A 27,174-nucleotide genomic window follows, 5' to 3' on the forward strand; every position below is an offset into this window, starting at 1 on the left:
CCAGTCCATAAATCCAGCACCGTTGTGTCCTATTCCAGCGTTAGCTCAACCATTTGAGTATTTGATTATGGACTGTGTAGGGCCTCTACCTCCTTCGAAATCTGGTTGCCAATACTTATTGACACTGATGTGCCAGGCTACTCGGTATCCAGCAGCTTATGCGCTACGGTCTATTACAACAAAAAATGTGTTGAAGGCCTTGACTCAATTCATTTCAGTCTTTGGCATTCCGAAGGTCATTCAGACTGATCGTGGGTCAAATTTTTGCTCGCATATGTTTGCACAGGTCATGAAGCAGCTTCAGATTAAACACATACTGGCATCAGCCTATCACCCTGAAAGTCAAGGGGCTCTGGAACGTTTTCACCAAACTCTGAAGTCACTTATGCGGGCTTATTGTATAGAGCTTACTCGGGACTGGGAAGAGGGTCTGCCTTGGTTGTTGCTGGCTGCAAGAGAAGTGGTACAAGAGAGTACTGGATTCAGTCCTAATGACTTGGTTTTTGGACATTCAGTGCGTGGACCTTTGGCAATTTTAAAAAGTGGTTGCAAACAGTCTGAACCTCCCAAGAATTTGATAGAGTATGTGAATGGGTTTAGGCACCGTCTGTATATGGCCGGGCAAATGGCAAAACGTAATCTAGCGCAATCGCAAAAGAAAATGAAATCCCTGTTTGATCGTAAGGCAAAACACAGACAGTTCAGTCCTGGAGATCAAGTGATGGTTTTGATGCCAATGGTGAATTCTCCATTTCAGGCGCGCTTTACTGGTCCACTGACAGTGAAAAAGCAAGTCTCTGACCTGGACTATTTGATTGTGATGCCTAAGGGAAAGTCTAGGGTGTGTCATGTGAATCTGTTGAAACCATACTGTGCTCGGGTGTCGGCGTCTCAAAACTCCAGTGACGTCCCTTGCGTTGAGCCTTCATTGTGCGTAGGCACGGTTGGGTTTTCTTCAGTGGGGGAGGTTCAGGGAGGGGGAGATTGGCCGGCAGATGAGGCTGTGTTACAAGTACGCCTGAACAACTCTGAAGCATTAAAAGCTTTACCCAAAGTACTTGGACACTTGGATGAGACAAAAATGAAGGAGTTGGTCTCTATGGTTAATAGCTATCCTTTGCTATTTTCAGATACACCATCACAGACACATCTGATAGAACACGATATTGATATTGGAGATGCAAAGCCAATTAAGCAGCGATTTTATCGTGTTTCTCCCGAAAAAAGAGCCCATCTGGATAAGGAGGTAAACTACATGCTAGATAACAATTTGGCAGAACCCTCCAATTCTAGTTGGGCCTCTCCATGTCTCTTGGTTAAAAAACCTGATTCCACTTTTCGACCTTGCACCGATTTTAGAAAAGTCAACAGTGTTACAAAACCTGACTCCTTCCCATTACCACGCATGGAAGACTGTGTGGACCAGGTGGGGTCCGCCAAGTTTGTGAGTAAGTTTGACTTGCTTAAGGGATACTGGCAGGTCCCATTGAGCCCTAGGGCCCAGGAGATAAGTGCTTTCATAACACCTGCCGGTCTGTATTCCTACAAGGTAATGCCGTTTGGTTTACGTAATGCTCCAGCCACTTTCCAACGGCTGATGAACATTGTGGTGTCAGGTTTGTCGGGTTGTGCTGTGTACCTCGATGACGTCGTCATTTTTAGTGACACTTGGGAGGAACATGTACAGAGGATACGTGCACTGTTTGACAGGCTGGCGTGGGCACGGTTGACTGTAAATCTGGCTAAGTGTGAATTTGCCAGAGCTACTGTTACATACTTAGGCAAGGTTGTGGGTCAGGGTCAAGTGCGCACTGTGGAGGCTAAAGTGGCAGCCATCAGGAAATTCCCAATTCCATTAACAAAGAAGGAGTTAATGCGTTTTTTGGGAATGATAGGCTACTACCGAAGTTTCTGTAGAAACTTTTCTTCAGTGGTGGCACCTCTTACTGATCTTCTGAAGTCCAAAGTAAAGTTCATTTGGTCAGATAAGGCGCAGGATGCTTTTGATAATGTAAGAGCTCTTCTGTGTTCTTCACCTGTTTTGGCAGCACCTCAATTTGACAAATGCTTTTTGTTGCAGGTAGATGCCAGTTATGTGGGTACAGGAGCCGTCTTGTTACAAGCTGATGATAATGGGGTTGAGAAACCACTAGGTTTCTTTTCTAAAAAGTTCAATGCCTATCAGGTAAATTATTCAGTCATTGAGAAAGAGGCCTTGGCCTTAGTATGGGGGTTACAGCATTTTGATGTGTATATTAGCACTGGGAGTCCTCTGGTGGTGTACACAGATCATAATCCCCTTACCTTCCTACGTTCCTTGCAAAACCCAAACCAGCGTTTGATGAGGTGGGCATTGTTTTTGCAGCCATACCATTTGGACATCCGGCATATAAAAGGCCATGAAAATGTAATGGCTGACGCTCTGTCGCGTGCATTCTAGGGTAATGCTCTGATCTATTTACAGTGGAACTATATATATTTTTTTTGTTTGTTTCCTATTTGGTAATTTACTGTCATTCACCCCTCTTATGCTACTGCAGGTATCAAGGTTGCAGAGGTGATGATTGGAAGGATGGGTCAGGTATCTGTATAATTGATGGGTAACTGTAAAGTTAAAGTAAAAGTTACGGAGTACCTGCTTGGTCTCCGATCTTATGGGGGGGGGTGTGATGACCCATCCTGGTTGTGTTTGCTGTTAATACTGTTCTCTGTTCATGTGCAGGAGGAGGGGACCAGCCTGCAGGGGTGTGTCTAGATGATGAGGCACACCTGACTCCAATTTGGCTCAGGAGTATTTAAGCAGGCTGGTCAAGGCCATTCTCCCTCTCTCCCCTGCCAAGGAACATTGTTTGCTCTTTACTACTTTGGGTTAGTTTTGACCTTAGTTACTGCACTTGCACATACATTACACTTTCACACATCCACACAGGCACTACACTACTGATTCAACTGATGACTCACACCCCACGTTACAGTAAAGTATTCTTTGTTTTGATTAAGTTTATAATAAATACCTGTTTTTGGCATTTACTCCTGTGTGTCGTCTCCCATGTTTGTCATGGTTAAGTCCGTTCATGACACATGTATACAGGCTCATGGCATGTCTTGACTGAAAACACTTAACCACTTTCAACATGGCGTCCCTATTAGGCATGGTGTTATACAGGAAACAAATGACAAAAACTGTCACCATTTTCATCCCCCCCTCCCATCCAAAAATTTTGAAAATAGCAGATCGGTGCTTATTTATTAGTTATTTTCACTGTGTGACACCATCGTACAATGAAGTATAGCAGGCTGTAAGTGGTCAACTGTTCAGAGAAAGCATTCCCTGTCAATAACTTAATGTTCATAAATTGCTAAATGTTTTTGAAGTGTATTAAAATGCTTTCAAAGGGAACATTATGCAGCAACATGCAAAAAACAATACCCACATTCTGTATTCAGGTGACAGAAATCTATCTCTGTACTGAAGGTTGCACTGCTGTTTGCACAATATTATTATTTGCAACAAATCATGTCATGAGCCTTTCATGAAATTGCAGCTGGTAGAAATCTTGCAGACTGCATATTTAACTTTGAAATGACCCGTGTCCTTCTGCTGTTGTTGAAGCAGAGGCTTGTGGTTAACAGTTTTGATAATTTACCGTAGTTATATGTTCATACCAAAGACTTGAATCTAGGGAATCTGCACTACCACTGTACCATGGCTAAAGCTAATACTTAGCTATTAATTAAAAAAAAGAGCCCTTTACCCTTTAGGATATCTCACAAAAAGTGTTACCAAAGTTGTACTGCCTTCGTCCATCTTTAGGACTTTGGGTTTGTAATAAGCCGCACCCCGTCTTTTGTATTAAGAGGTTTTATGGTTAAAATGTGTATTTAGAAAGCTGTCAAGCTGTCAATAATTGAATGGTCAGTTAGTCATCGCATACTGTATGTAGCCATCAAATTTACATTTCACCTCAAGGACAGAATGCATGTTATTTTCTGTCAAACATTTGACACAAATCAATGCACATTCAAAATGCAGGCAAGACGGAGCCTAAGGATTTTGGTCAAAACACAAACAATAACCCTGCAATTGAAGTAAGGACTACATTAGGCTTGTACTGTAAGGAGTAAGGACAATAGGTTTGCACAATAACTGGATGAAAAATACTATAGCCATGTGCTTGAATCATATCCATCGCTGCGCTCGACATGTAGGGGCATTTCAGCAGCCAATCATATCAGCTGCAAATGCCTAACTGTGGTGTTTCATGGCGGAAAATCCACTCCAAAACAAGAATTCACACGTTCTGACCGTAGACAGTATAATATAACGTCAGATTCTGACGTTGTTATATTATATTATATTATATTGTCTATATTTGTGAACATGAACAATTTGCTGCCAACATATCCAACAGATCCGATTTATTAGTTGGTGTTTTCCATCGGAAATAGCAGTGTCAGTGTCAATTAATAACACTGAAAGTGAACGGGAGACCAATCTTCTAGACATATACATTGATTTACCAGGGATATGACTGCACATAATCAGCGTTGTAACTGTCAGCTTGACAATGAAATAACCAATCATCTCTGGTCGGGTGGAAACCTTATGTCCAAAACTGTCACCTTTCAGGATTCAAATTCAAAAACAGCATAAGTTGCAGATCTACAAGCTCAACACGAGTCGCTTCGCTCGGCGTTTTGAGCTTGTGGATCTGCTACTTTTGATGCTTTGGAGGGACATTGTAGGATGATCAGGCATGGGGTGTTAATTTAAGAAAAAACACAAAAAGAGATGAGAGCTAGGTTTCTGTCTGACAGCAACGACATACTGAATGAATTATGTGAAGAGTTTAGAATGTGTCTCCAATTCCTTGTCAGTAGAATAGCACCTTGTCTCTTGGTGATGTCCCAGAATGTGGGACTGGAATTAAAGCAGTTTCTCATTCATAACCCTGGCATTATTGAACGGTCTAGACATTCTAATATCGTCATAACACAAAGACATTCTGTTTCTGGACTGGATTTTCACTTTGAAGTCGACAAAAACACAAAGCTACTTACCAGGAACCATAATTTATCATGTTCTGCAATGAGTCAAGCACAGATGAGTACAACGCTTACTGATCCACCACAGTGGCTGAGCATGAGGCCCAGACAATGTTAATACAACGCAAACACACACATCATTAGAGGTATGGGGCAGAATCACACTGACCACACAATAAATAAAACACACATCGCACCAAAGCACACAATTAATCTCACACTGCATCAGATAACAATTAATAACCACACAAAGCAAAAAACACACAATTAATAACCACACATTGCAAAAAAAAATCAAACCATTAATAACCACACATTGCATCAAGTCACACGATTAATAACCACTAATCAGGCATTGCAACAAATCACACAATTAATAACCATGCGTTGCATTAAAAAGATATTGCATAACAGTGTTGAGTTCCTGTCATTATTGGACCAGAGTTATTATGAGATATTGTTAGTTATTTTCAGACAAACACAACAATATACATACAACGTATAGGATTATTGTTTTATGTTTTTTTGTGGCTTTCGCCTTTTATTTTTTAAATATTTTTTATAGAGGGATAGACAGTAGGTTGACAGGAAATGGGGGAATTGAGCCACGGGAATTGAGCCACGGCCCAACGTATAGGATTTCAGCGTTTGACGTATTTTATTGTTTAATTTCTCCGTTTCTCAACCATTGGTCCACGGACCACTAGTAGTCTATGGTGTAATTGCAGGTGGTCCTTGGCAGGGGGGTCTACGTACAAGCCCACAACATACCACAACACGCTCTGTGCTCGTAGATCAGACATCTTTGTTGCGCGACACTGGCGAGCAACTAAGATCATTAATGTTAAATATAAAAAATCAGAGGTGCATGGGGTGGTCCTTGAGGATAGTGCATGTGGTCCAGAGCAAAAAAAAAAAAAAAAGCTCATAAGAACGTTCAGAAGCACCGGTCTGTTTCTCAGAGCAAAGCTTTCTTTTTCAACTTGCTGACTAAGATGCTGTGCCTGAGGGGCTGGGATTGCTCACATTCTGTGTAATAGCACAGATATAATTTCCCTGGCAGGAGAGAACAGAAAACGCATGCAGTGGATTTGTCATTTTTATATTATTTAATTTAATATATTAATAAATATATTTAATATATTCTTGCTGTACCCCCCCGGTTCATTAAATTAAATTAAACCAATTTTCAGGATTGTACTCTACTCCAATTCAACTCCATGGTACTGGTTCTTTCTCCATAATGCCAGTCTTGTTACTGAGCATGCCAGCGTTGGCATTCCATGTTTGAGATTGCTGATAAATTAAAAGGAAAAAAAGGAGGTTTATCGTTGCTGTCGGGCAGAAACCACTTACCATATCTCCAATTCTCCATTATATACATTTTTGGGGTTTTCCGTAAATGAACGCCCTACAAAAGCATCAAAATGTTGCAGATCGACAAGCTCGAAATGCAGCGCAAAACATGACGCGAAGCAACGTGCTTTGAGCTTGTAGATCTGCTACTTTTGCTGTTTTTGAATGTTAATCCTGAACAGTTTTGGACATAATGATGTTTCCACCCTGACAGAGACGATACACTGTATACCGTACATAAATTCCTCTTGTATAGATTGCAAAATTATTTAATTGTGAAATTGTGATCAAAACAGAAATATCAATCATATCAACCACAAGGACATTTTTTTCAACATTTTCTTTTACATTTCCAGAAAGCTGAGTTTAGCAGTTCCGGGCAGCTCTTAATCAAACTAACCGTGTCTAAAAATAGCACGAGCATGCCATCACTGATCTACCTGTTGGAGGGAGTAGAGAGGCGTAGCAGGCAACACTTGTTTTTTCCCCCCCTTGCCTATCGCTTCATTTGCATTTTAACAGGTGCGATAAATCATTTGCTAGGTTTTTAACGCTGAAGGGCCTGTCTCACTGAGCACTCTGAGCAAACGCAGGGGGAACACAGATCCGCGTGTCAGCACAGAGTATTGAATAGTTCTTTCAGTGGCTTGTCAGGTATTTTCGCTGCAAATTTCCCAACAGCCGCCTGATAACAAATAGCATACTGTACATTAAGCAGCACAGGCAACTTGTCAATGAGCGGCAAACAGACACACGGCTGAGATGGAATCTATCTGAAAAAGCCTTTTGATACATTCAATTTGAATCTAATTGATTAAATTGTCAGATTCGCCGCAGTGACAGAATGGAAATTGGAACATGATTCATATTGCCGGCGCGTGACATTCACAATAGTATTGGCATATAGTGTAATGGCGTTTTTTGGGCTGGTGCCAGGATCATAATGTTGATACTTTCCTCACTCAGTCGTACACTCGAATAACGCAAAGCCTGTGTCACTGCTATGCTTTGTGCTGAACTGACTGCAGCGACGCCAGCATAGATCAGTGCTTCTCAAAGTGGGGTCCGCGGGTCCTTGAGGTGGTTCCCAGCAAATATGTGTTGATATACAGTAGCATCAAAATGCATTGGCCATTTGAGAACAGCCGATCTACAAGCTCACAACGCGTTGCGATGCCACGCACGTGAACAAATAATAATAATCTGAACATTTTGGAAGATTTCTTTAAAAACATACATCTTGTATGGGGTACCTCCGTACCTGGCACAACATATTTTCAGATGGGGCTCTGTCCACGTACATGAAAACGTTTGAGAAGATTATGTGGGATTGAAATTCTGTGGGAAGTCATAGTGAGGCATTGTGCCTTAATTGATCCATCCTCGCAGCCCCTATCCTGCATTGATTAAGGTCTTTGCAATCTCATCATTCAGGTACATGTGTTGCGACTGAAAACATTCTGTAAGCATTAAATGCCTGGTCTTTAAGAGAAGAGAGGACATTAGTTTGTTTGAACAGAAGGTCTGCAGTCAGCAGCCACATAAGCCTTTAGCCCCAAAAGTTCAGCGAAAGCCAAAATGCAAAGTTGTTGTGCACATTACAAATCACACAACAACTCAGTGATGCCTAACCTCCTGCTATCTACAGTATGTGAGAAAACTAGGTCGACTTAAACCAGGATTACTAAATTGATGCGACATGAAGAAAGTTGTCCTGAGTCTGAGTCCTATGGCTAAGGTCCATTTTTCTCTGGCCAGAAAAATAAACAAGGTTTAGCGCTGTGTGACATGACTGGAGCCAGTGCCAGGCGGTGTCTCTGGAAGGCGGTGTCTGGCGCCGAGAATAGCCGACCTACGGTACAAGCTCACATGTCGCATCTGTGACGCGTTGTGAGCTTGAAGGGCTGCTATTTCCGTCCGTTCTCAACGGACAACACCATCGCATAAACTAGGCTTTATATCAGTAGCCTATAGGCTACAGTAGCTCTACACTGCAGTGTTTTTATCACCTCAGCTCACTTGTAACCTCCACAAAGGTGATAGAAAAAAGTACCAGATGTAACAGATGTACTTTGGCCCAGAGGGGGGTAAAAAGAAAAAAAGAAAAGGTGAGTAGAGGTCAAGTTGAGGTGAGCTGGTAACATCATGCAGTATCGGTATCGGCTAACACAGAAATTCGTATAGGGAATGAAAAAAGTGTATCGAAAATAACAATTCATCTATATTCTCTGATTGTGTAGACTTACTAAATTAAGTAATGCAGATGTTTAACAATTATTGTAATTTTTTGTATTAGTGTAAAAATGAAACCAAATGGGTAAGGGTCGATTTGGTCGATTTTACACTCTCAAGAGTTAAAGATCTAATAAGGGTCCATTTGGTTACCAACTCTGCCTCATTTAGCTGGGGACCACCTGGAACCCCCCCTCAAGGACCACTGGTGGTCCCCGGAACACTGGTTGAAAACCACTGCCCTATATGCAAAAGGAAGAAGCAAACAATGGGATTGGCACATGCGGACCCAGGAGGCAAACTCCAGGCGCACTCACTTTATTACCATCCAAGTCAATTTAAAAATGGGGGCAGCAAAAAATAAAATAAAATAAAATAAAAGTCAAGATGATTCATCACAGAAATGCTATTCTGAAATTTAAAGGAATGGCATTTACATCTCTTTTCCGTTTTCCATTTTTTCTTTTTTTTTTGTGTTATTATTTTTTTTCTTTATAGGTAGCCAGGCTTCCAAATTGTCCACACCTGGGTTTTACAGTCCATGTGTGGGCGAAAATGCATTAAAAAAACAAAACATTTGTGTAAAGCTCCAGACAAAAGAATGGACTCAACATCTTCAGCCACGGGGGTGTCAATAGAATAGCACGGTCACACACATTATAGAACATACATGGGCAACTGGCGGCCCGGCCGGGGGCCACATAGGGCCCCCACCATCACTTAATGTGGCCCGCAGGTTAATTATTGATTTCAGCTGTTACAATTCCAAACATGCAAACATGACCCGCTTTAATTACTTCAGCCTAAATTAGTAGCTTTTAGTAAGTTTTTCCAACTTTGTATTTAGTTCACAAAGTTAACGTAACTATAATTAAAGGCATTTGAAAGGCATTTGAAATTAAATAAAAATGTAAATTTTCAGCATTCCAATTCAAAAATAGCAAAAAATAATAATTCAGGATTTCAATTCAAATATAGCAAAAATAGCAGATCTACAAGCTCGTAGATTGGCTATTTTTGCTACGATTTTTGGCCCTCTGAAGTGAGGGTGGAAATATAGTGGCCTTCTCCATCGTCAAAGTTGCCCACCCCTGTTCTAGAATGTTAAGTTGCTAAAGCTTCCAAAGCAATTTTTTCATCAAGAAAAACAAAAAACAAAACAAAAAGAAAAACTAACAAAACAAAATCACTATTTGTTTATAGACTACAATGATTACATCATGGAAATACACAGATATGTACTTACAAAAATGTGTCAAGGAATAAAATAATTTCACATTAATGAAAATGAGCGACTCTTTTTTTAACAACAGTAGCATTAACTCTTAGCGACATTCTGCTTTCAGGTAAAAAGAGGTCAGAAACCATTGAAATAACTGCTTATATCTAGAATCTTCTGAATAAAGTTTTGAAAAGATTATGTACACTTTCTCACAAAACATGATTTGTTTTATCATTATAATGTTTTTTTTTTCTTCTTTCGGTTTAACAATCGTCTCCCTTATGCCTAATTTATACTTTGTCATACAACATGGTGTCCTGTGCCAAAAATAGCAGATCTACAAGCTCAATACAATGTGTATTTCATTTTATGGCATGTGACACCGGCGCGCCAACAAAGCATCAATCCGGCTTTAAACTGACAAGGCAGTCACAGATAACTTGAATACTTCCTTTGATAATTAGCTTTATGACAGTGTGTGCACGTGTGTGTGTGTGTGTGTGTGTGTGTGTGTGTGTGTGTGTGTGTGTGTGTGTGTGTGTGTGTGTGTGTGTGTGTGTGTGTGTGTGTGTGTGTGTGTGTGTGTGTGGGGGGGATATGTCCAAAAAGTTATACTCTCGTCTGGTCTCACAAAAACAAACTCTCACAGAACAGATACAGTGATGCCTTTCATGGCGTTCCAGCAGAAGAACCACTGAATTCAAGCTTGTATCCAAAATGAGAGAGATTAACGGAGCATACAGTAGGCACTCTCGTCTCTCTACTACCACTTTACTTCAAATCGGCACAGTTCAATCCAGAGTGTTAAGGGTGGTGGTGGTGGCGTAAACAGCATTCAGCCACTAAATGTCACACTTACAGCACTTACAGCTGCAGAAGGTTTGCTATTTCCCCCTTTTCACATCTCTAAAGTCCTTCACACACTCCGGTTTTAAGTGATAAGGTCAGGTGACCACCGAAAACTACAACATGACGTCACTGAGCCGCGGTGGTAAGCGACTCACCGCTCACCCAAACACATCTCTCTGCTTTTACTAACCACCAAGGTCTCCTTATCACCTAAAACTGGAGTATGGATAGGCCCTGAGACAGCAGTCATGTACAGTAGTTCTTAACACTGCAACACGATGGCTGCCTCCAAGCATCTCTTTAGGACAACAAGGTACCGTACCCGACCACACGGATAATGGTGGCCGTCAGCTTACGGGGGTAAAAAGCAAAACAATACTTTTGGACCCCAAAAAGTATTTTTTAGGGGGGGAAAAAGCAATACTTTTAATCCACACCTTTTTAAAAGCTCTGTGGATGAAATATTCTCTTTTCATTATTTGTTTACATAAAAATGTTATTGATATGATTGAAACCTTGAGAGTGTAAAAAGGTCAACCCTTTCAACGTTAAATTAACACTCCGGATTTTACTGGGTGGTTAATAACTTGTTCAAAAAGCCTGACAAGTTTCATAACAACTAGGCTACATGGCTTATTAACCCATATGTCAGTTGTCATGCAATGTTCAGGCTCATAGCATATGTTATGCGTTATTATTTCATAATTTGAATTACTAATTGAAACAAATGTTGAAGTTCCCATTGCAGACAATACATCAGCCATCTGATGGTTTTCACAAAACCTGCCTGTACCTCATATTAGAGCATTGCAAATGTGTTACATATCTCAAATGAAATGCCTTTCTCCACATTATATTCCCACAGAGCGTTCAAAATCCTTGTGTAACATTGACAAAACATTGCATTTGTTTTTTAAATCCGTTCATATCAAACATGAAAACAGATGAAAACAAAATAGGGGGGGGGGGGGGGGGGGAAGCAAAGTCCAACAATTCAGAATGAAGCAAGTACTGAGCACCCTGTTATAAGCCTAATTCATACTCCGCAGATCGGCCATGTCGCTCGCCGAAAAGAACCGACCTACAGGGGAACGACGCGTAGCGACGTGGCACGTCGTCACCTCGCAGACCGGTTATTTTCAGCGAGCGGCATCGCCGCGCGATGGTGTAAAAATTACATTTTAGAATGATAACCGATGTCTTGGCTTCCTCGTATTTTTTTGTAATTATTATTACGATTTTATAATATTTTTTCATTTGTAATTTCTTTTCTTGTGTGTGGCTGCACAAGAGTCAGAAGGCATTATAGAAAACAAAGGGGGTTTTCTGGCCCGTGGATTTTCAAAGGGTCAGGCAGCTACTGTAATCCAGGCACCCTCTTCTTGAGCATAGAGCCAGGTTTATGAGAGCCAGAGCACAGTCAGCAGGGACAACACGAGAGACACCCCACTGTACATGAGGGACGAGCAGCCTAGGGTAGCTGCAGTCAGAGGAACACACACAGTCCACATGGAAACAAATATACACACCCAAGGTTGGTGGTTTTTATGTGTGTGTGGTGATCAGAAAAAAAACACAAGAACAACAAGGAAAACAAAGAAAAATAAACAAAGTGACAATAGTGACAATTTTGTGCGTATGAAAATGGTCATGTTCCACAAGTGCCCACAAGATCACACATTAACACGGTAAAGTGGAAACAAGAGGAGAGAGAGAGAGGGGAGAAATAGGGGAAAAGAGAGAGATAGAAAAATAGGTCATAAATACTGAAACACAAGTTCTAATACGTTAATAAAGATTGAATTTAGGAATAAAAAGGAAATTAGAGGGTTGAAGTAAAAATAAAAATAAACGAAAACAAACTCATAGCATGTTAGTAGCACAGCAGATGACAACATACATACAGGGTTCGATTTGCAATATAAACAGAAACAGAGGGTGCCATTAAAAAAAACATACACTTATAGTAGTAAAAACTAGTAACTAGTAAAAATAGAGCAGCTATTTTAGCTATCAAACTATTATGTTTATTTGTATTTTTGGACCAATTTTGACCAATTTGCCCAAAACAGGGAAACCGGTTAATGTGTTTAACATACTGTACATTTTGTATTTATTCAATTGCTAGATTGTGATAATGATCAATTATCAAACATGAATATCAGACAGTCTACACATTTCCCAAAGGAAACTAATTCAGTCTGACCAGAAGTAGAGAATAAAAAAGAAAGAATAAAGAACGAATGACAATCAAAAGCAGAGGCATGGACCCCCCCCCAAACAAATCGAACCCTGACACCACGACACGACACGCAACAAGCATGGACGATCACAGAGATGGGTGAAAACATGGTGTTTAGGTGAAAATTAGGAGCGACAGAGACACATTCAGGTTATCCTGGCGGGACGACCTTTCTTGTATAATTTCAACAGCACGGTTTCTTTGTCAGTTGCAACAACAACAAAAAAAAGAGGAGACATTAACAACGTGGATATGAAACCACATCCATGAGAATGAGCGTGTTTCCGCTCATTCAGTACAGCAGCGGGATTTGCCCATGCAAAAATAATTAAACACATCCAAAAGCAGAAGCTGGTTACAAACGTCAAGTCAATGATACTGTATGAATGAATGGATGATCACAGATTATCACACAATAGTTAATGGTTAATACTAGCTTATTGTTTTGCCTTGGTACTCCAACGACAACCTTAGCTGGGGAGATTTGGATTGGTCAATTTTAGGGCTGTCAAAGTTAACGCAATAATAACGTGTTGACGCAGCGTTGTTCCGTTTTGACTACTGTTTGCTCGACGCATACTTTAGGAAACAGTTAGCATCAACGTCATGCCAAAAGAAATGGTATTTTGAATGGCATGTTCAGCAGCTACCATGGGTCTGTTGACAAGACTGTACTGTCAATCATTTACTTTAGTTGTTAGTTACTACCAGAGTTCTTACTTACTTTGTATTCCTTGCGCAACATGGGCCATTGTTGAACAGTTTCTACCCTTGTCCACCGGAGTACATCTAGTCTCAAATACAATTTGTTAGCCATGCATACAGGTAATGCGGACAGCTCTATAGCTTTAATTGAAAACATCTCGCTTTCAGCAGGCGGTCGAGAAACCCCTGGACAACTTCACAAGGAGCAAGCTTTAAATTGCTAAATGGGTGACTATACTGTAGCTTGCAGGCCAATTAACATTGTGGAGGATGAGAGTATGGTCGAATAATTTTAATTGCATCCAACAACTGCACTTATGAATTGCCTTGGAGAGCCACCACTGTATGGATGATACACAGTAGGAGTTGACCTATTGGACCTCATTAAGCAATATTTAGATAAGCAGTGGGAAACTTTAAAAGTGTGAAGTTTCCAGAATAATAATCTTTTGCAGGTCAATCTGCCCATCTTTTGTTGCCTGTGAGGCTCGTTATTATAATATATAATATATTTTTAGTTGTTTGCCAATTGCAGTTCTTTGAGCATTTCTGGACATGGTGGATGTTTGTCATTGTTTTGGGTTGTTGACTGATTTCCAATAATAAATACATATTTCTTAAAGCAAGCTTAGTATTTGTCCACTTACATAATGATAAGAGTGTGAAATACTTTAAGGTACAAAAACAAGATTAGCTATGGACAATCATGTAATTAATTGTGAATAAATATCATAATCGACTGACAGCCCTAGAGACTCCTGAGACGCTGGTCTCCTGACTAATGGTGGGTTGCCTGTGAACATTTGGTTTCAATTTGCTTTTTTGTTATTGTAGGAGCACATTCAGCTGAACCCCATTAGGCTATGCACTGGACTCTTTGAGTTTGTGACTTTCAAATGCTGCCTCGCCAATCTTTTGGAATACTAAATCAACCACACTGAACGATTTGCTCTTTTCAGGACATAATCCAATTTTGAAACACTTGCTCAGAGCACACTGACAACTACAGTACAAAACACATACAAAATATTCACATATACTGTATGTTATATAATGTGGACCAATATGTCCTCTTTTTTTGCATTTAACATGACTTCCATTAAGGAAGATTGACAGAAGGTTAAAATTGGACAAACGAAAGATCTGTATCCGCACCTGCTATATTCAACAAATCGTATTTCAGTGCCAATTTAGCGTACAGAGTCAGTCTGGATTTACAAGAGAGCAGCTGTTCATCGGCCATCTTGACCAAAGCCAGCTGTGGGACCAAACGATAATTTACTGCAGATGTTGTAACTAAAAATACAACTCTGCATTTTCCACATGCCTCTTAAAATGAAAAAAACACAGGTTCACCATATGCAGCGCAACTTGGAAGTGTAGCTATAAGAAATCCCCCAAATGAGAGTGAAAATAAAAAGCGGGGGGTTCTAGGGGTGAATTCCATGTAGGTCGTGCACTGGTGGAATTATGTGATCCAAACCTCCCACTGCTATATGGCTGCTTCACAGCAAGCGCATGAGGGAATGACAGGGTTCCCTGTAAGCTCCATGCATTGGCAGTTAGCCGTTTAGGGTCTCCATTAAAGTGTTAAGAAAATGAAGTCCTGTTTTCTTTTTTAAAAGTGCCACCATGCGAGGGCTGCGGGGCTGCACCCCCACCAAGCCAAAAGCCACATGCTCATCAGGGGAGCAACACTAAACCTGGCTTTGGAAGGAAGAAAAAGAACGATAGAGAGAGGAGAAGAAGAAGAAGAAGAAGAAGCTAGGACACAAGGAAGGGAGACATTTAGATGAAGTAAATAGAGAGGATGAGATGGAAGGAGACAGATGTTTGATGTTGTTCACAAAAACATCAAGAGAGAGAGAGAGAGAGAGAGAGAGAGAGAGAGAGAGAGAGAGAGAGAGAGAGAGAGAGAGAGAGAGAGAGAGAGAGAGAGAGAGAGAGAGAGAGATGCAGAGAGAGCACTGAGGCAGCCTGAAACAGGTTTAGTACTGGGGGAAGCAGCCCAAAAGTAAAGTGCAAACCTTGCGTTCACACACACCACCTCACTGTCAACAGAGCAGGAGCGTGCCGTGACCACTGGGGCGTGTGTTTGTGTGTGTGCGTGTGTGTGTGCGTGCGTGTGTGCGTGCGTGCGTGCGTGTGTGTGGGAGGGTGTTGGCATACTGTGGACTGGACAGAACACGCTAGTTCTGACAGGAATCCTCTGCCCTGACATCACTGCTCGTTGAACCCGAGCATCGCTATACGCCCGGGAGGGGGAGGGGGGAACGATGACCTTGCACATCCAGACAGAAGGTCACGACCCCTGGAGCTACGGTTATGTTACAGAAATGACAAGACCTTTTCCTTTTTTATAAGAGCCAGGTTCTTTTCAGATTAAAAACACAAACCCGAATTTACCCTTTGGATTACATGCTGTCGGACGTACGCAACAGCACCAACACAATTATTATTCATTATTGTCCTGTTCCAATCAAGTATGAATTTGTTCATCCACAAATGAACACAAAGGATTAAAAAAAATAGCTAAAACAGATGGTGACGAATTTTAAATTAACAAAGTATTTGTCACAACTATCTGTCCTCTGCTCTGTCCACATACAGTAAGGTTTTGTATAGACCCCTGCAGTCCTGACGTCGCTGCCGCTAGATGGCGCTATTCCCCTGGTTCGTGGGGATATTAGTTGTGTTGGAATGCCCACAGTGGAATCTTAGGTCGCCTCATAATGAGGACTGTGTTCAAAAAATGAACAAATCACCCCGGAGATTTCACATGGATATGAAGCATCGACTGAAGGTGGAAATGTACAAATATACCCAAAGAGTAACACAATAAACGCTAGAAATGATTTCCCAGTGCTTGTTGTTACCAGTGCTTGTCTTGATGGAGCGTGACGCATTTTAGTATAGCGACATTGATTTCAGACCCGGAAGTGTAGATTTAAGACTTTTACGGCAGAATTAATTCAATTTTCTCCAGAAACAGGCTGTATCAATTTGATTTGACTATCAAATATGAATGAATATCATAAACGATGCAGAGCCACCCCCCTGACAGAAAATCCTGGGTGATTATTGGAACATAGTTCTTATATGAGACGATCTAAGATCCCCCTATGTGGATTTTAAACACACAAATAAAATAAACCATAGGGCCCTCTTTCTAGCAGCAGTCACATCAGAAAAAGAGCGAGGTGAATGTGAACAGGTCTGGTGGGGAGGTCACGGCAGGAGCTCCGTCAGCTCTGTTAGCACTGTGGAGGAATGTGTCCATCAGTGGTTCCCAAACCCTTCCATTTCAAGGACCCCCCCCCCCCCAATAACTATGAGTTGCAGACTCGTTAAAGCAGTGGTTCCCAAACAAAGATTATTAGACGTAGATCTAATTCTTGTAGCTATTTTCACTACTTCTTATTCTTAATTACCGTAGATATTTATATTTATTTATGGAATTTGTTGTAAATTGTATACAATTGTTTTACATTTTAATAAATTATTAATAATTATTATAATAAAATAATTATTATAATAAAATAATAGGGAAGGAAAATTAAATTTTTACTTGAGTCGTGGACACATTTGTTGGTCAGTGACCCACGAATGGGTCCCGGTCGACCGATTGTTTGGGAAACAAACCCCCTCCCACACACACACAGTTTGAGAACCACTGGTATAGACGCCGGGGGGAGTGGAGAGGAGGAGGAGGAGGAGGGTCATCATCATAGGGAACATCAGCGGTACCTACCTGGGACAGTGGTGGGTTCCGTGGCCGTCCTGAAGGAGATCTTCCCGGGCCGGGACTTGCCCTGCTGGTTCTCCGCCACCACGTACACCTCGTACTCCGTGTTCCAGTCCAGGCCGGTCAGCACCACGTAGTCACTGCCGGTTGGCAGGCGGATCTCCGGCTTCCAGTCAGACGTGCTCTTCTGGAGAAAAGAAATAAAATCACACCCTTATCATCGTACATCATCCATCATACATCATCTCATTCCGGCCAATCGGAATTTCTGTCCTGACCTTCGTCTTCAATGATTGTGTTACGCAGATGTTTGTCTCAAAATTGTCCCATTGTCAATACAATGGCATTTAAAGGTTTCATGACATTCATTTTCATTTATTTTTCGCTTTTCTTTTAGGTTTTATGACCTCAATTACACCCACACAACCTGAACATTGAACATTCAGTGGATTTTCTGTTGTCTGGGATTTTCTCTGTGTCTTCTGAAGCCTTTTGAGATGCAATGAAAACAGGCAAAATCCCTCAACAGTGACATCTGCTGGCAAATTGTTGGGATTGGGATTTGTGGACTCTTACATCACAGTCCACAGGAAAATCAGAGCACTTGTTTGAGCCAGAAAACCCCAGACCATAGAAAATCTACTAAATGTTAAAAGTTCAGGTTTTTGAGTGGTGCAACCATAGGGTGCAGCCACTCCAATGTCCAGCTTTGTCCGTCCCTGTTGGTATCCGTCCGTCCTGTTGGTGTCTCTGTGTCTCTATGTGTATGGTACCAACAGGGGGCGTTGTTGCACCACTCACTTCTTTTGACACCCTCAAAGCTGGACATAGGAGGGGCTAGCGCCCCTCAAAAACAAGAAATGACCGGTTATTGTTTATCATACTCACAACCTTGCTAAGGTGGCCATTCACACCAAACACGATGGCGATAACTTAGAAATCTGTCGTTTAAAAAAATCATTCTAACTCAAATGGATGGCAGCGTCCACACCACAACTACAGTGTGGACGAAATCATCTGGTTTTGTTATTCACGCAGACGAGTAGGCCAACTGTCATTACCTCAGGTATATGTACAACTATCTCAGCTCCATAATGAATAACCAGAGTCAGATAATACATATATCCTAGACCTATTGCACGGGTCTTTAAGCACGTTAAGTCTCTCTCTCTCTCTCTCCCTTCCTCTCTTATTGGTAGGGAGAGTGACTCTGAGTGATTTTCTCTGAGTACCTAACAGCAGATCCAATTCATCGCAAAACCAAAATAAATATATTGCTCATTTTATATTCAATAAAAAAAAAATCATTGCTGTCAGGAGGAATCCACCTAACTCCATTTAGGCTTTTGATTTTTTTTTGCATAAATAAATCAATGCTATTGAACACCCTTTACGTGTTTAACTGTGTAACTCCACCACCTCACCTCTTTGTTTTCAAAATATAAGGTTTTCTTCATTTCCTGAAAAATGAAGATTTTGGTGGTTTCTTCCTGACAGCAGATATATATATATATGTTTCCACTCATGAGTTATTCCGACTGAACTCGGTCTCAAATGTAAATCAGGTAATTTGTCAAGTCGTACTCACAGCCTTGTATCTGATCAGATAATGTTTAATGGGCGAACCCCCATCATCCTGCTTGATCCAGTTGACCTTCAAGGAGTTGCCTCCGGTCTGGATCTTGGCCTCCAGCTTAGGGGCATTAGGCTCCCCTGCAGGGGACATACCGGGAGACAGTCGTTAGTTACTGTGGCAACGGATCAATACATCAATCTCTCGCCTCCTTTCATCTTCTAGATACAGTGGGTCTAAGTTCAGGATGCGTATCACTGACTACACCATCCGCAATGTTCATTTCATTATGTCATAGTTAAACACTTTCCAGCTCACGTCCCTATTTATAGGCATGTCATCAGTATAGGCGCAAGTGTTCAAGACATTTGTGCACAATTTGGATCGGAAAATATCCAATCCATAAGCTCACAAGGTGTCACTTTGTAGATAATTTGTTGTACAAAGTACACAGGATTGACTGGTTAAAAATAACTCGGGGGTTTTGCAGTTTACATGTAATATGTGTGTGTGTGTGTGTGTGTGTGTGTGTGTGTGTGTGTGTGTGTGTGTGTGTGTGTGTGTGTGTGGTGTGTGTGTGTGTGTGTGTATGCGTGCTTACACGTGTGCGTGCAATTGCATCAGGTGTCCTGATGGCTAGGTAATTAAGTAAATGACAGAGCCAAAGTCAAATCTCTGCGGTGGTATTATTATTTAGCGGTCCCATCGGCCGTGCCGTTGTTTCTACAGCGTGTCTTTCATCAAAAGGACAGCTATCTCATTAGAGCCGCGGCGGAGGACGTTCTCTAGCGCAGACAAGATTATATTTTCCGTCCATTGTTGTCTCAAGGGTGGCGTTTTGATTGAGAGGACAGTGGCGTAGCCGGCCGGACGCCCTTTGAAGTAGTGGGTGTGCACCTGTTTGTTGAGGTGTTATTCTGCTCGTTAGCTGTCCGCTCCTCCAGAGTAATGAGAGGGACACTGAGATAATGAGGCCGCAAGCCTTGATTGGACGTTGTTACTCTATTACATTTAATAACATTAACATAGTCCGGGGAGACGTCATGTCGCTGCGTTGCAGCCTCCCACCGTTTTAATGAACGGGTGTGTGTGTGTGTGTACAGTATGTGTGTCGTGCACACTCGTGTGTGTGTGTGTGTGTGCGTGTGAGTGTGTTTGTGTGTGTGTTTTTCCTGACTATACTATCATGCCATCGCAAAGCACAAAAGGCTAGAGAGATGATGATTAATCACCAAATGCTCATTAATCATAATGCTAACTGGGTTACACCCAGTTAGCGTTATAAATGCCATTAACGCAAACTGAAGTATGGCATATTGAAGCCCAGAACTTGTATTAGTAATGTGATAATATAAAGCTCAGGTCTTAAATTACTGCATGATCGTTTGAAATGCGTATTGGTTTGAGATCAAAAGTACTGAACATTGTTTGTTGTTCAATAATCGATACTTGTACATTCCAGTTAATATATTCTACACATTGCATTAGAGACATTAATAGCTAGCTGCATGAATGTCACCCTGTTAACATTGAGTCTTGAAGAACATCATTATTTGTTTCTGTCTGTATTCCTGTATAAAAGTAGTTTGACATAAATATATTAGTTCTTAAGACATTACCAGTTCAGGTGTTCTATAAACACTTAAGTTCCTACTAGAATCTACATTCATTTATTTATTGAGCATTTAAAACGTTGTTTTGATCAGGACATGTGCATGACAACTTCCCCTCACGATACATGTGGCATTTAAAGAAGACAGGTCATAATTGGTGTAATAATCCCAAATCATGTGTGTAATAAAGTAATGTATTGTGTTGGAAGCAGGGGAAGAATTACCTGTGTCACATTATAAAAGCACAATTTCTCTCGCATGCATTTCTTTTAAAAAGTGAAAAGGCCCATACACGTTCATTTCCCCTTAATCAGTAACAATTCATCCACCACTTCCATTGATTGCAGTTAATTAATTTTACATGCTTGAAGGCACTTTCTCTTGATGCAGAGTAGATTAATTATTTTTTAACATTCTCCTGCAGAAGTGCATTCATTCATTCAGATTGGGAGTGAGCATGGATGACGCTAGAAGCCAATAGAACAGAGTTAGTGTGAAGAATTTGCAGTACAGTGTTGTCATGTACAGAGTTAAAATGCAATAGAGATTATACAGTACAATCACAGGTAGGTTAGGTGTTCTTGATGCTAAGAAGGAGAAGAGAGAGGTTGTTAGGTTCACCCAGAAGTGATTTCCAACATGCACTTTTAAATACACACACGCACGCACGCACACACACACACACAAACACAGCTGTTATTCAGAATGTAGTGATTCTAATATTTTTTCCAGCAACTTAACCACTTAAACCCTATAATTAGTTGACCGGAGTGCCCCAGGGGTCTAGATTAGATCCCAGACGTTTCTTTCCCCTCTATACTAATACTATATCTTTGCAGAAGATAGCCCTGCATCTACAAGCTCACGACGCACCGCAAAGCTTCTAGATCTGCTATTACCCATCCCCAGAATAGGGACATCAGGGTTCAAGTGGTTAATTTGGATCTTAAATTCCATCTGATGCGACAATAACTGTAAATCAATTAACGTAATCATATGGCACATTCAGGTGGTCCCCAGATACATGATAGTTTGGAACCAAATGGACCCTTATCGGTCTGTAACTCAGAGAGTGTACAAATGTTTGTACACTCTCAGAGTTAAATTAACTTTGATTTTACAATAGAAATTGGGTCCCAGAGATAGAAATCCCATTAAATTGAGGTCTGTCCATAGCCTAAGGCATGTCAAACTCCTTGAAATGAAAATGGTTGAAACAAACAACTTCTCTTATGGGTCCTTGGCATATCTTTTCAAATGGGGGGCAAATAAATGTTAATTTGGGGGTCCTTGACATGACAAAGTTTGGGAACCACTGCTGTAGAAGACTTAATATTGGCTATTATAAAGTTATTGTCACAGCAGATAAATCAACAGGAGGCCTTATATGGAAATATGAGTTTCAAGACAATGCATAATGAGTAAGTAGCGCAAGGTGGCACACCCAGAAACACAAGACGTCCAACACGGACTGACATGCACGGTAAAAAAGAGGCAGGAAGTGACATGGACAGCGGAACGCCAACGTGCATGCGTACATTAACTCGAGGTGAATCACTCAGTTAGTGCATTCACTAATAAAGTCATTCTCGGGGGGATGGAAATTCGTTTGAAGGAGGAGAAAAAATAAAGAATTGCTCCGTCGATTCGAGCAATCGAGAACGACGATGATGCGCGTGCGATGCAGTTTGAAAACAGTGGCTGCTGAAATAATTAAATAAAACAGATAAATAAAGTAAACTAAACTTAAAACTCAAAATAAAATAATATAAATGTGCGTAAAGTTAGGCTTGACCTTCCTGCGTAATCTAATAACTTTGAAGTGCTAATGGTGCCTCCTGCCCTAAAACTTACTTTAGAAACTTGACGGTGGAGATTCAGGGGTCAAACATTTGCATTTCTCCAACTTAAATCATCTAATATTCTATATAGACTTATATAGACTAATAATAATAATGATATATATAATTATTATATATATATCTATGTAGAGGCACTAAGAGATAATATGCATACTGGTACTTATGATAATATGCATACTGTAGCATTATTCTTTAATGGGTGAAATGGAAGAATTACGTCAGATTTTTTGTATCTATAGTGAAAAAAATACCTTAAAACGTGTCTTAACGGTAATGGTTGGAGATGATGTGTATGCAGCATAAATGCAGGTTGACCAAATAAATAAATACAAATAATACAAATAATAATAATAATAATAATAATAATAATAATAATAATAATAATACGATATACTAATCTAGATGGAAAAAATGTAGTGGCTGAAGGTTGTAACATAACTGTCAGATGTAATAAATCTAATCTGGTAATGTTTAAAAAAAAATGATCAATGTAGTATGTTGAGCTCTAAGAGGCCAAACTAAGATTACGAAAAACAAAGATTACCTTCTGTTCACCCAGCGGAGACGACATCATCGGCACCATGCAAGAGCCACATGACAAAGTCATATACGCACGCACATGATTGGTTGAAAGGAAAGTGGTGTAAGGAGGGTAGGTTCACATGGGGAAAATATGAAGCATTGTTTTAAAACAAATAAACATGGGTAATACACACAAAACAAGGATGTTATGGACACAATGGCAGAACACAGGAACAAACAGCAAAAGGAACACAACATGAATTGATACAACAGATTTACAAATGCACATGAACATTACTGTATGTGCATCGGATACATGAAGCATTTACATACTGTAGCTAAAATATAAATTTAAAAATATGTTTAGACAGTTTTCAAATTGCATTTCTACTCTGGCAAATATGATACAGTCAAATCTATACAGCATTGCTTCATGCATCCATGTAATTAAAGGTTTTCCTATAACCACAAACATAATGACACAAAATTATATAATTATAATTAAATTAAAAGTATTTAAATGTGCACACTGGCCCCATCCAGAATTACTGTAAACTACATCAAAATTGCATCCAGATTGAGATCTTTCCTTTATGGCTTAGATCCATATTCTAACAAGACAGAAGCCAATTGTATTCTCTCTCAAATTGTTTTCTACGCCCTATTGATATAAGTAATGTGTTTTTAATTGTTTCTGAATTTGGTACTTATTTAACGAACACTATACATTTTGGAGTGCCATCTTTTTTTAAGCCCTGTACATACATGTACTACAGTATACATACTATACAGTAAAACGGTATTTTAAAAGAATCCAGGATTGGGGCTTTTATCGTGAAAGTGCAGGGCCAACAAAAGCAACAACATGAAAGAAACAAACAAGAAAAAAGAAAACACAGAGGGAACTGTGGCGTACTGAACGTACAAACATTAAACATGGTACACAACATCATTATGTACACATGAAGCGTTAGGGAAAAGCAAGTCAGGTATGGACAACTTTGGGATAAAAGTATTTGTGACACTGGATCCAGACACACTTATTGCAGAAATGCACAAAACCGATACCATACCCCATAATGTTGCGGAGTCTAATGTAAACCCAGGCCCATTGTCAAAGAGTTGCTACTGAAAGGGGCTCTCAAGATATCAAATTAGCACCACGAAATTGTGAATACAAAAAAAAACATGTCATGAATCTGACATTCATACTTACTCAAAAGGCCTCCCACCAAGCACGTTACATTCAGGCTCGTGTGTTACCACAAATCAAAAGCAATTTGAGTGACTATATAGTGTTTGTTCATGTCAGTGAGATGGAGTGCTCAATTCTATATCATCCATTCCATGTCAGTGAAAGGCAAGTTAGCGTCTTAGGGGCTGTGTCCACAGAAACCACGTTTCTTTTCAGGGTGGGAGCGCTTTGGATACCGTTGCTGTCGGGCAGAAACCTCTTATTTCCATGTTATATTGTGTGTGTGTGTGTGTGTGTGTGTGTGTGTGTGTGTGTGTGTGTGTGTGTGTGTGTGTGTGTGTGTGTGTGTGTGTGTGTGTGTGTGTGTGTGTGTGTGTGTGTGTGATATGAAATATGAATACAAAAAGCACTACCACATCGCCACTGCTTTATTTGTACAAATAGCCTGAAACGAAATCGCAAATAGCTAACATAACGGTAAACATTAGCATAAAATACTTTTTCTCACAGCAGGTCGGCCTGAAAAAAAAAGTAACACTGGAGAGTGCTGCATCTCTCCAAATGTACTATTGTCTATTCAAGGCCCCCGGCTGGGCCGCATCTCTCCAAATGTACAATTTTCTACTCAAGCCCCACAGAGTGCACTGCCCCCCAAAAATACAAAAAATAAACGCTAGCCGCCGAGAGCGATAAAATATGAGGCATGGCGCTGGGAAGACGAGTGCTCCTAGTAGTGCTTCTTTAGCACAGCATTGCATGGCAGAAAGGCCCTGCATGGCACTGCTGTACACAGCCCCTAATACAGTATGTCCACTGGACCATTTGGACATGTGTCAGATTAAATTGCCTATTTGGACATTGCAACAACAGAGAAAAATCAAAGCATATAAATATGCATGAATTGCATGGTCAGGCACACTCATGCACAGTTTGCACACATCTACCCAAGGACAAATAATTGTCACAACAACACTCAACAAGGCAAAACGGAAATGGTGTTACACAAAAAAAATTTCAAAGAGAGAGGACTTTGTTGTTAATTACACTTGAAATTAATTATCATGATGTCGTTGCCATCTCAGAGCTGGAAGTCATCCAGATATGCCCTTCCGGGACAATTAGGTCACATAAACCATTTCGCAATGGCCTTTATTGTTCTGCCAAGCCTGCGCGCATAAAGCTATATTCTGTAACACTAAGAAAATGGTGCACTTTCTTTCAATTCAGAATCGAGCCATTAAAACGTAGTAATCGTACCAGTTCAAGGAGGCAACTTACACAATAAACAACTTATAATAAATTATAAGCATCAAACTAAAGATTCTTAAATCTTAATCAATGTGAATAATACATTTTGCTGTGAATATGTCATCTCTCTATGGCAACAGTAGTTGTGGCAGCTGCCGTATACTAATTGTCACTGTACACTGTGACTACAGCAACAACATGTGTACATACTGTATTTGTACAGATGTTAGCTTTCGTTAACCACAGTTTGGGGCGTCATGTCACGATCAGGAATCTGCCCAGAGCTGACGAGAAGCGCGGTGCTCCACCCTATACAACAACGCCACAAATCAGACAATCTATCACTTGATGCTTTTCTGTCATGATAACCCACTAACCAGACGCATCTAGCTGCCGCCTGCCTGTCTGTCAGCAGCAGCAGCAACAGACTCGCTTCTCCATCGGCACAGGTGCACATGGATGCTTTGATATGTTCAAATTACTTTGATATATCCTGTAGTGTAAACTCCGGAAGCGTACCACACGAGTATATCCTGTACTGTAAACTCCGGAAGCGTACCACACAAGGCGAGAGACATTGTTAAGGTGAGGGGTGGTATAACTACCAACGGATATGAAAAGGGACTTGTTCTGAGCATTAACTATGGTGATACGTGTTGGATGGCAGAGAGAGAGAGAGAGAGAGAGAGAGAGAGAGAGAGAGAGAGAGAGAGAGACTGAGATGGACAGGAACGGATGTGGAGACTAAAGCTCGTCCTCGTAGGCGAGGCGAGACTCGAGACAACAGACACACTCTTATTAAAATCCTCCTTCTTTCTTTCTTTCTTTATTTGTACAGTACATACAGCACATGCATCAGACTGACCCGGCATGCTGCGAATTATTATGCAAAATCGTCAAAATTAATAAGCGGCTTCAACAAAACCATTCCAAATTAAGCACACGACAAACAGGGGGCTCTTTAACACTGGCACCGTGGTCCTGCTGGCTATTATTTATTCATCTACTGTAAGTATGTGCATGCACGCTGAGCTCGATCCATTATTTCGTCAACTATTTTGTCAAGCTACTTAGAAGAGGAGGATTTATGTCCTTGATGTTAGTGCACTGCAAACGTGTTCTATGACGGTTCCTGATGGCTAGGAAAGCCAGCATATTGACTGCTTTATCCTCTAGCCAACAGTACACTTTAGTAATGTGTCTAACTAGAGTAGATTAACAGCTGGTTTTCTAGAAGCCGTGCCAGTGGTAATGTCAATCTAAACCGCTGGTTCTCAACGTCGAGTTCCCGGGGACCACCACGGGTTCAAATGAGGGTCAGTTGGACCCCTGGTGGTCCCCGTACCAGACATTGAGAACCAGAGATCTAAAGCTAAAGTGAGGCCAGGCAGGCGAGGAAGGAAGGAGGGGGGGGGGGGGGGGGGGGGAGATTGGGGTTCGGTAGGGTGGGGGGGATAGGGAGGTGGTGGGGGGGAAATTCGAGACACACTACACACTGCTTGGACTGGCATACTCACTAAGGGTGATACTGGTAGTGGTAGTGGTTGTAGGAATGGGGGTTGGTGTCTCTGATGAAACTGAAAGATGGTGAAAACATGGTGAGAGGCTAGGAGCTCAATGATAAGCTTAACCCCCCTGAAACAAGATCGAGCCACTGTCTGCGGATCAGAAAGACAATTCAGTTCAGCAGCCTAGGTAGAGCAGGTCGTCCATTGATCCATGGGTCGGCGGTTCGAATCCAGGCTCCTCCTGTCTACATGTCGA

The 27,174-nt window shown here is 40.9% G+C and overlaps 1 protein-coding gene across 1 annotated transcript in view; it reads right to left on the reverse strand.

Moving 5' to 3' along the window:
- The window catches only part of LOC306928350 (neural cell adhesion molecule 1-like), a 323,025-nt gene that overhangs the window by 15,675 nt on the left and 280,176 nt on the right, over positions 1 to 27,174 (reverse strand). The window contains exons 14-15 of the mRNA XM_079508391.1: positions 18,986 to 19,110; positions 17,404 to 17,584 (exon numbers count right to left, since the gene is read on the reverse strand). Of these exons, the coding sequence (XP_079364517.1) occupies positions 17,404 to 17,584; positions 18,986 to 19,110 (306 nt within the window). The remainder of the gene's footprint in view (positions 1 to 17,403; positions 17,585 to 18,985; positions 19,111 to 27,174) is intronic.

Source organism: Electrona antarctica (genome assembly GCF_951216825.1).
Source record: "Electrona antarctica genome assembly, chromosome: 8".
Lineage (NCBI taxonomy): Eukaryota > Metazoa > Chordata > Actinopteri > Myctophiformes > Myctophidae > Electrona > Electrona antarctica.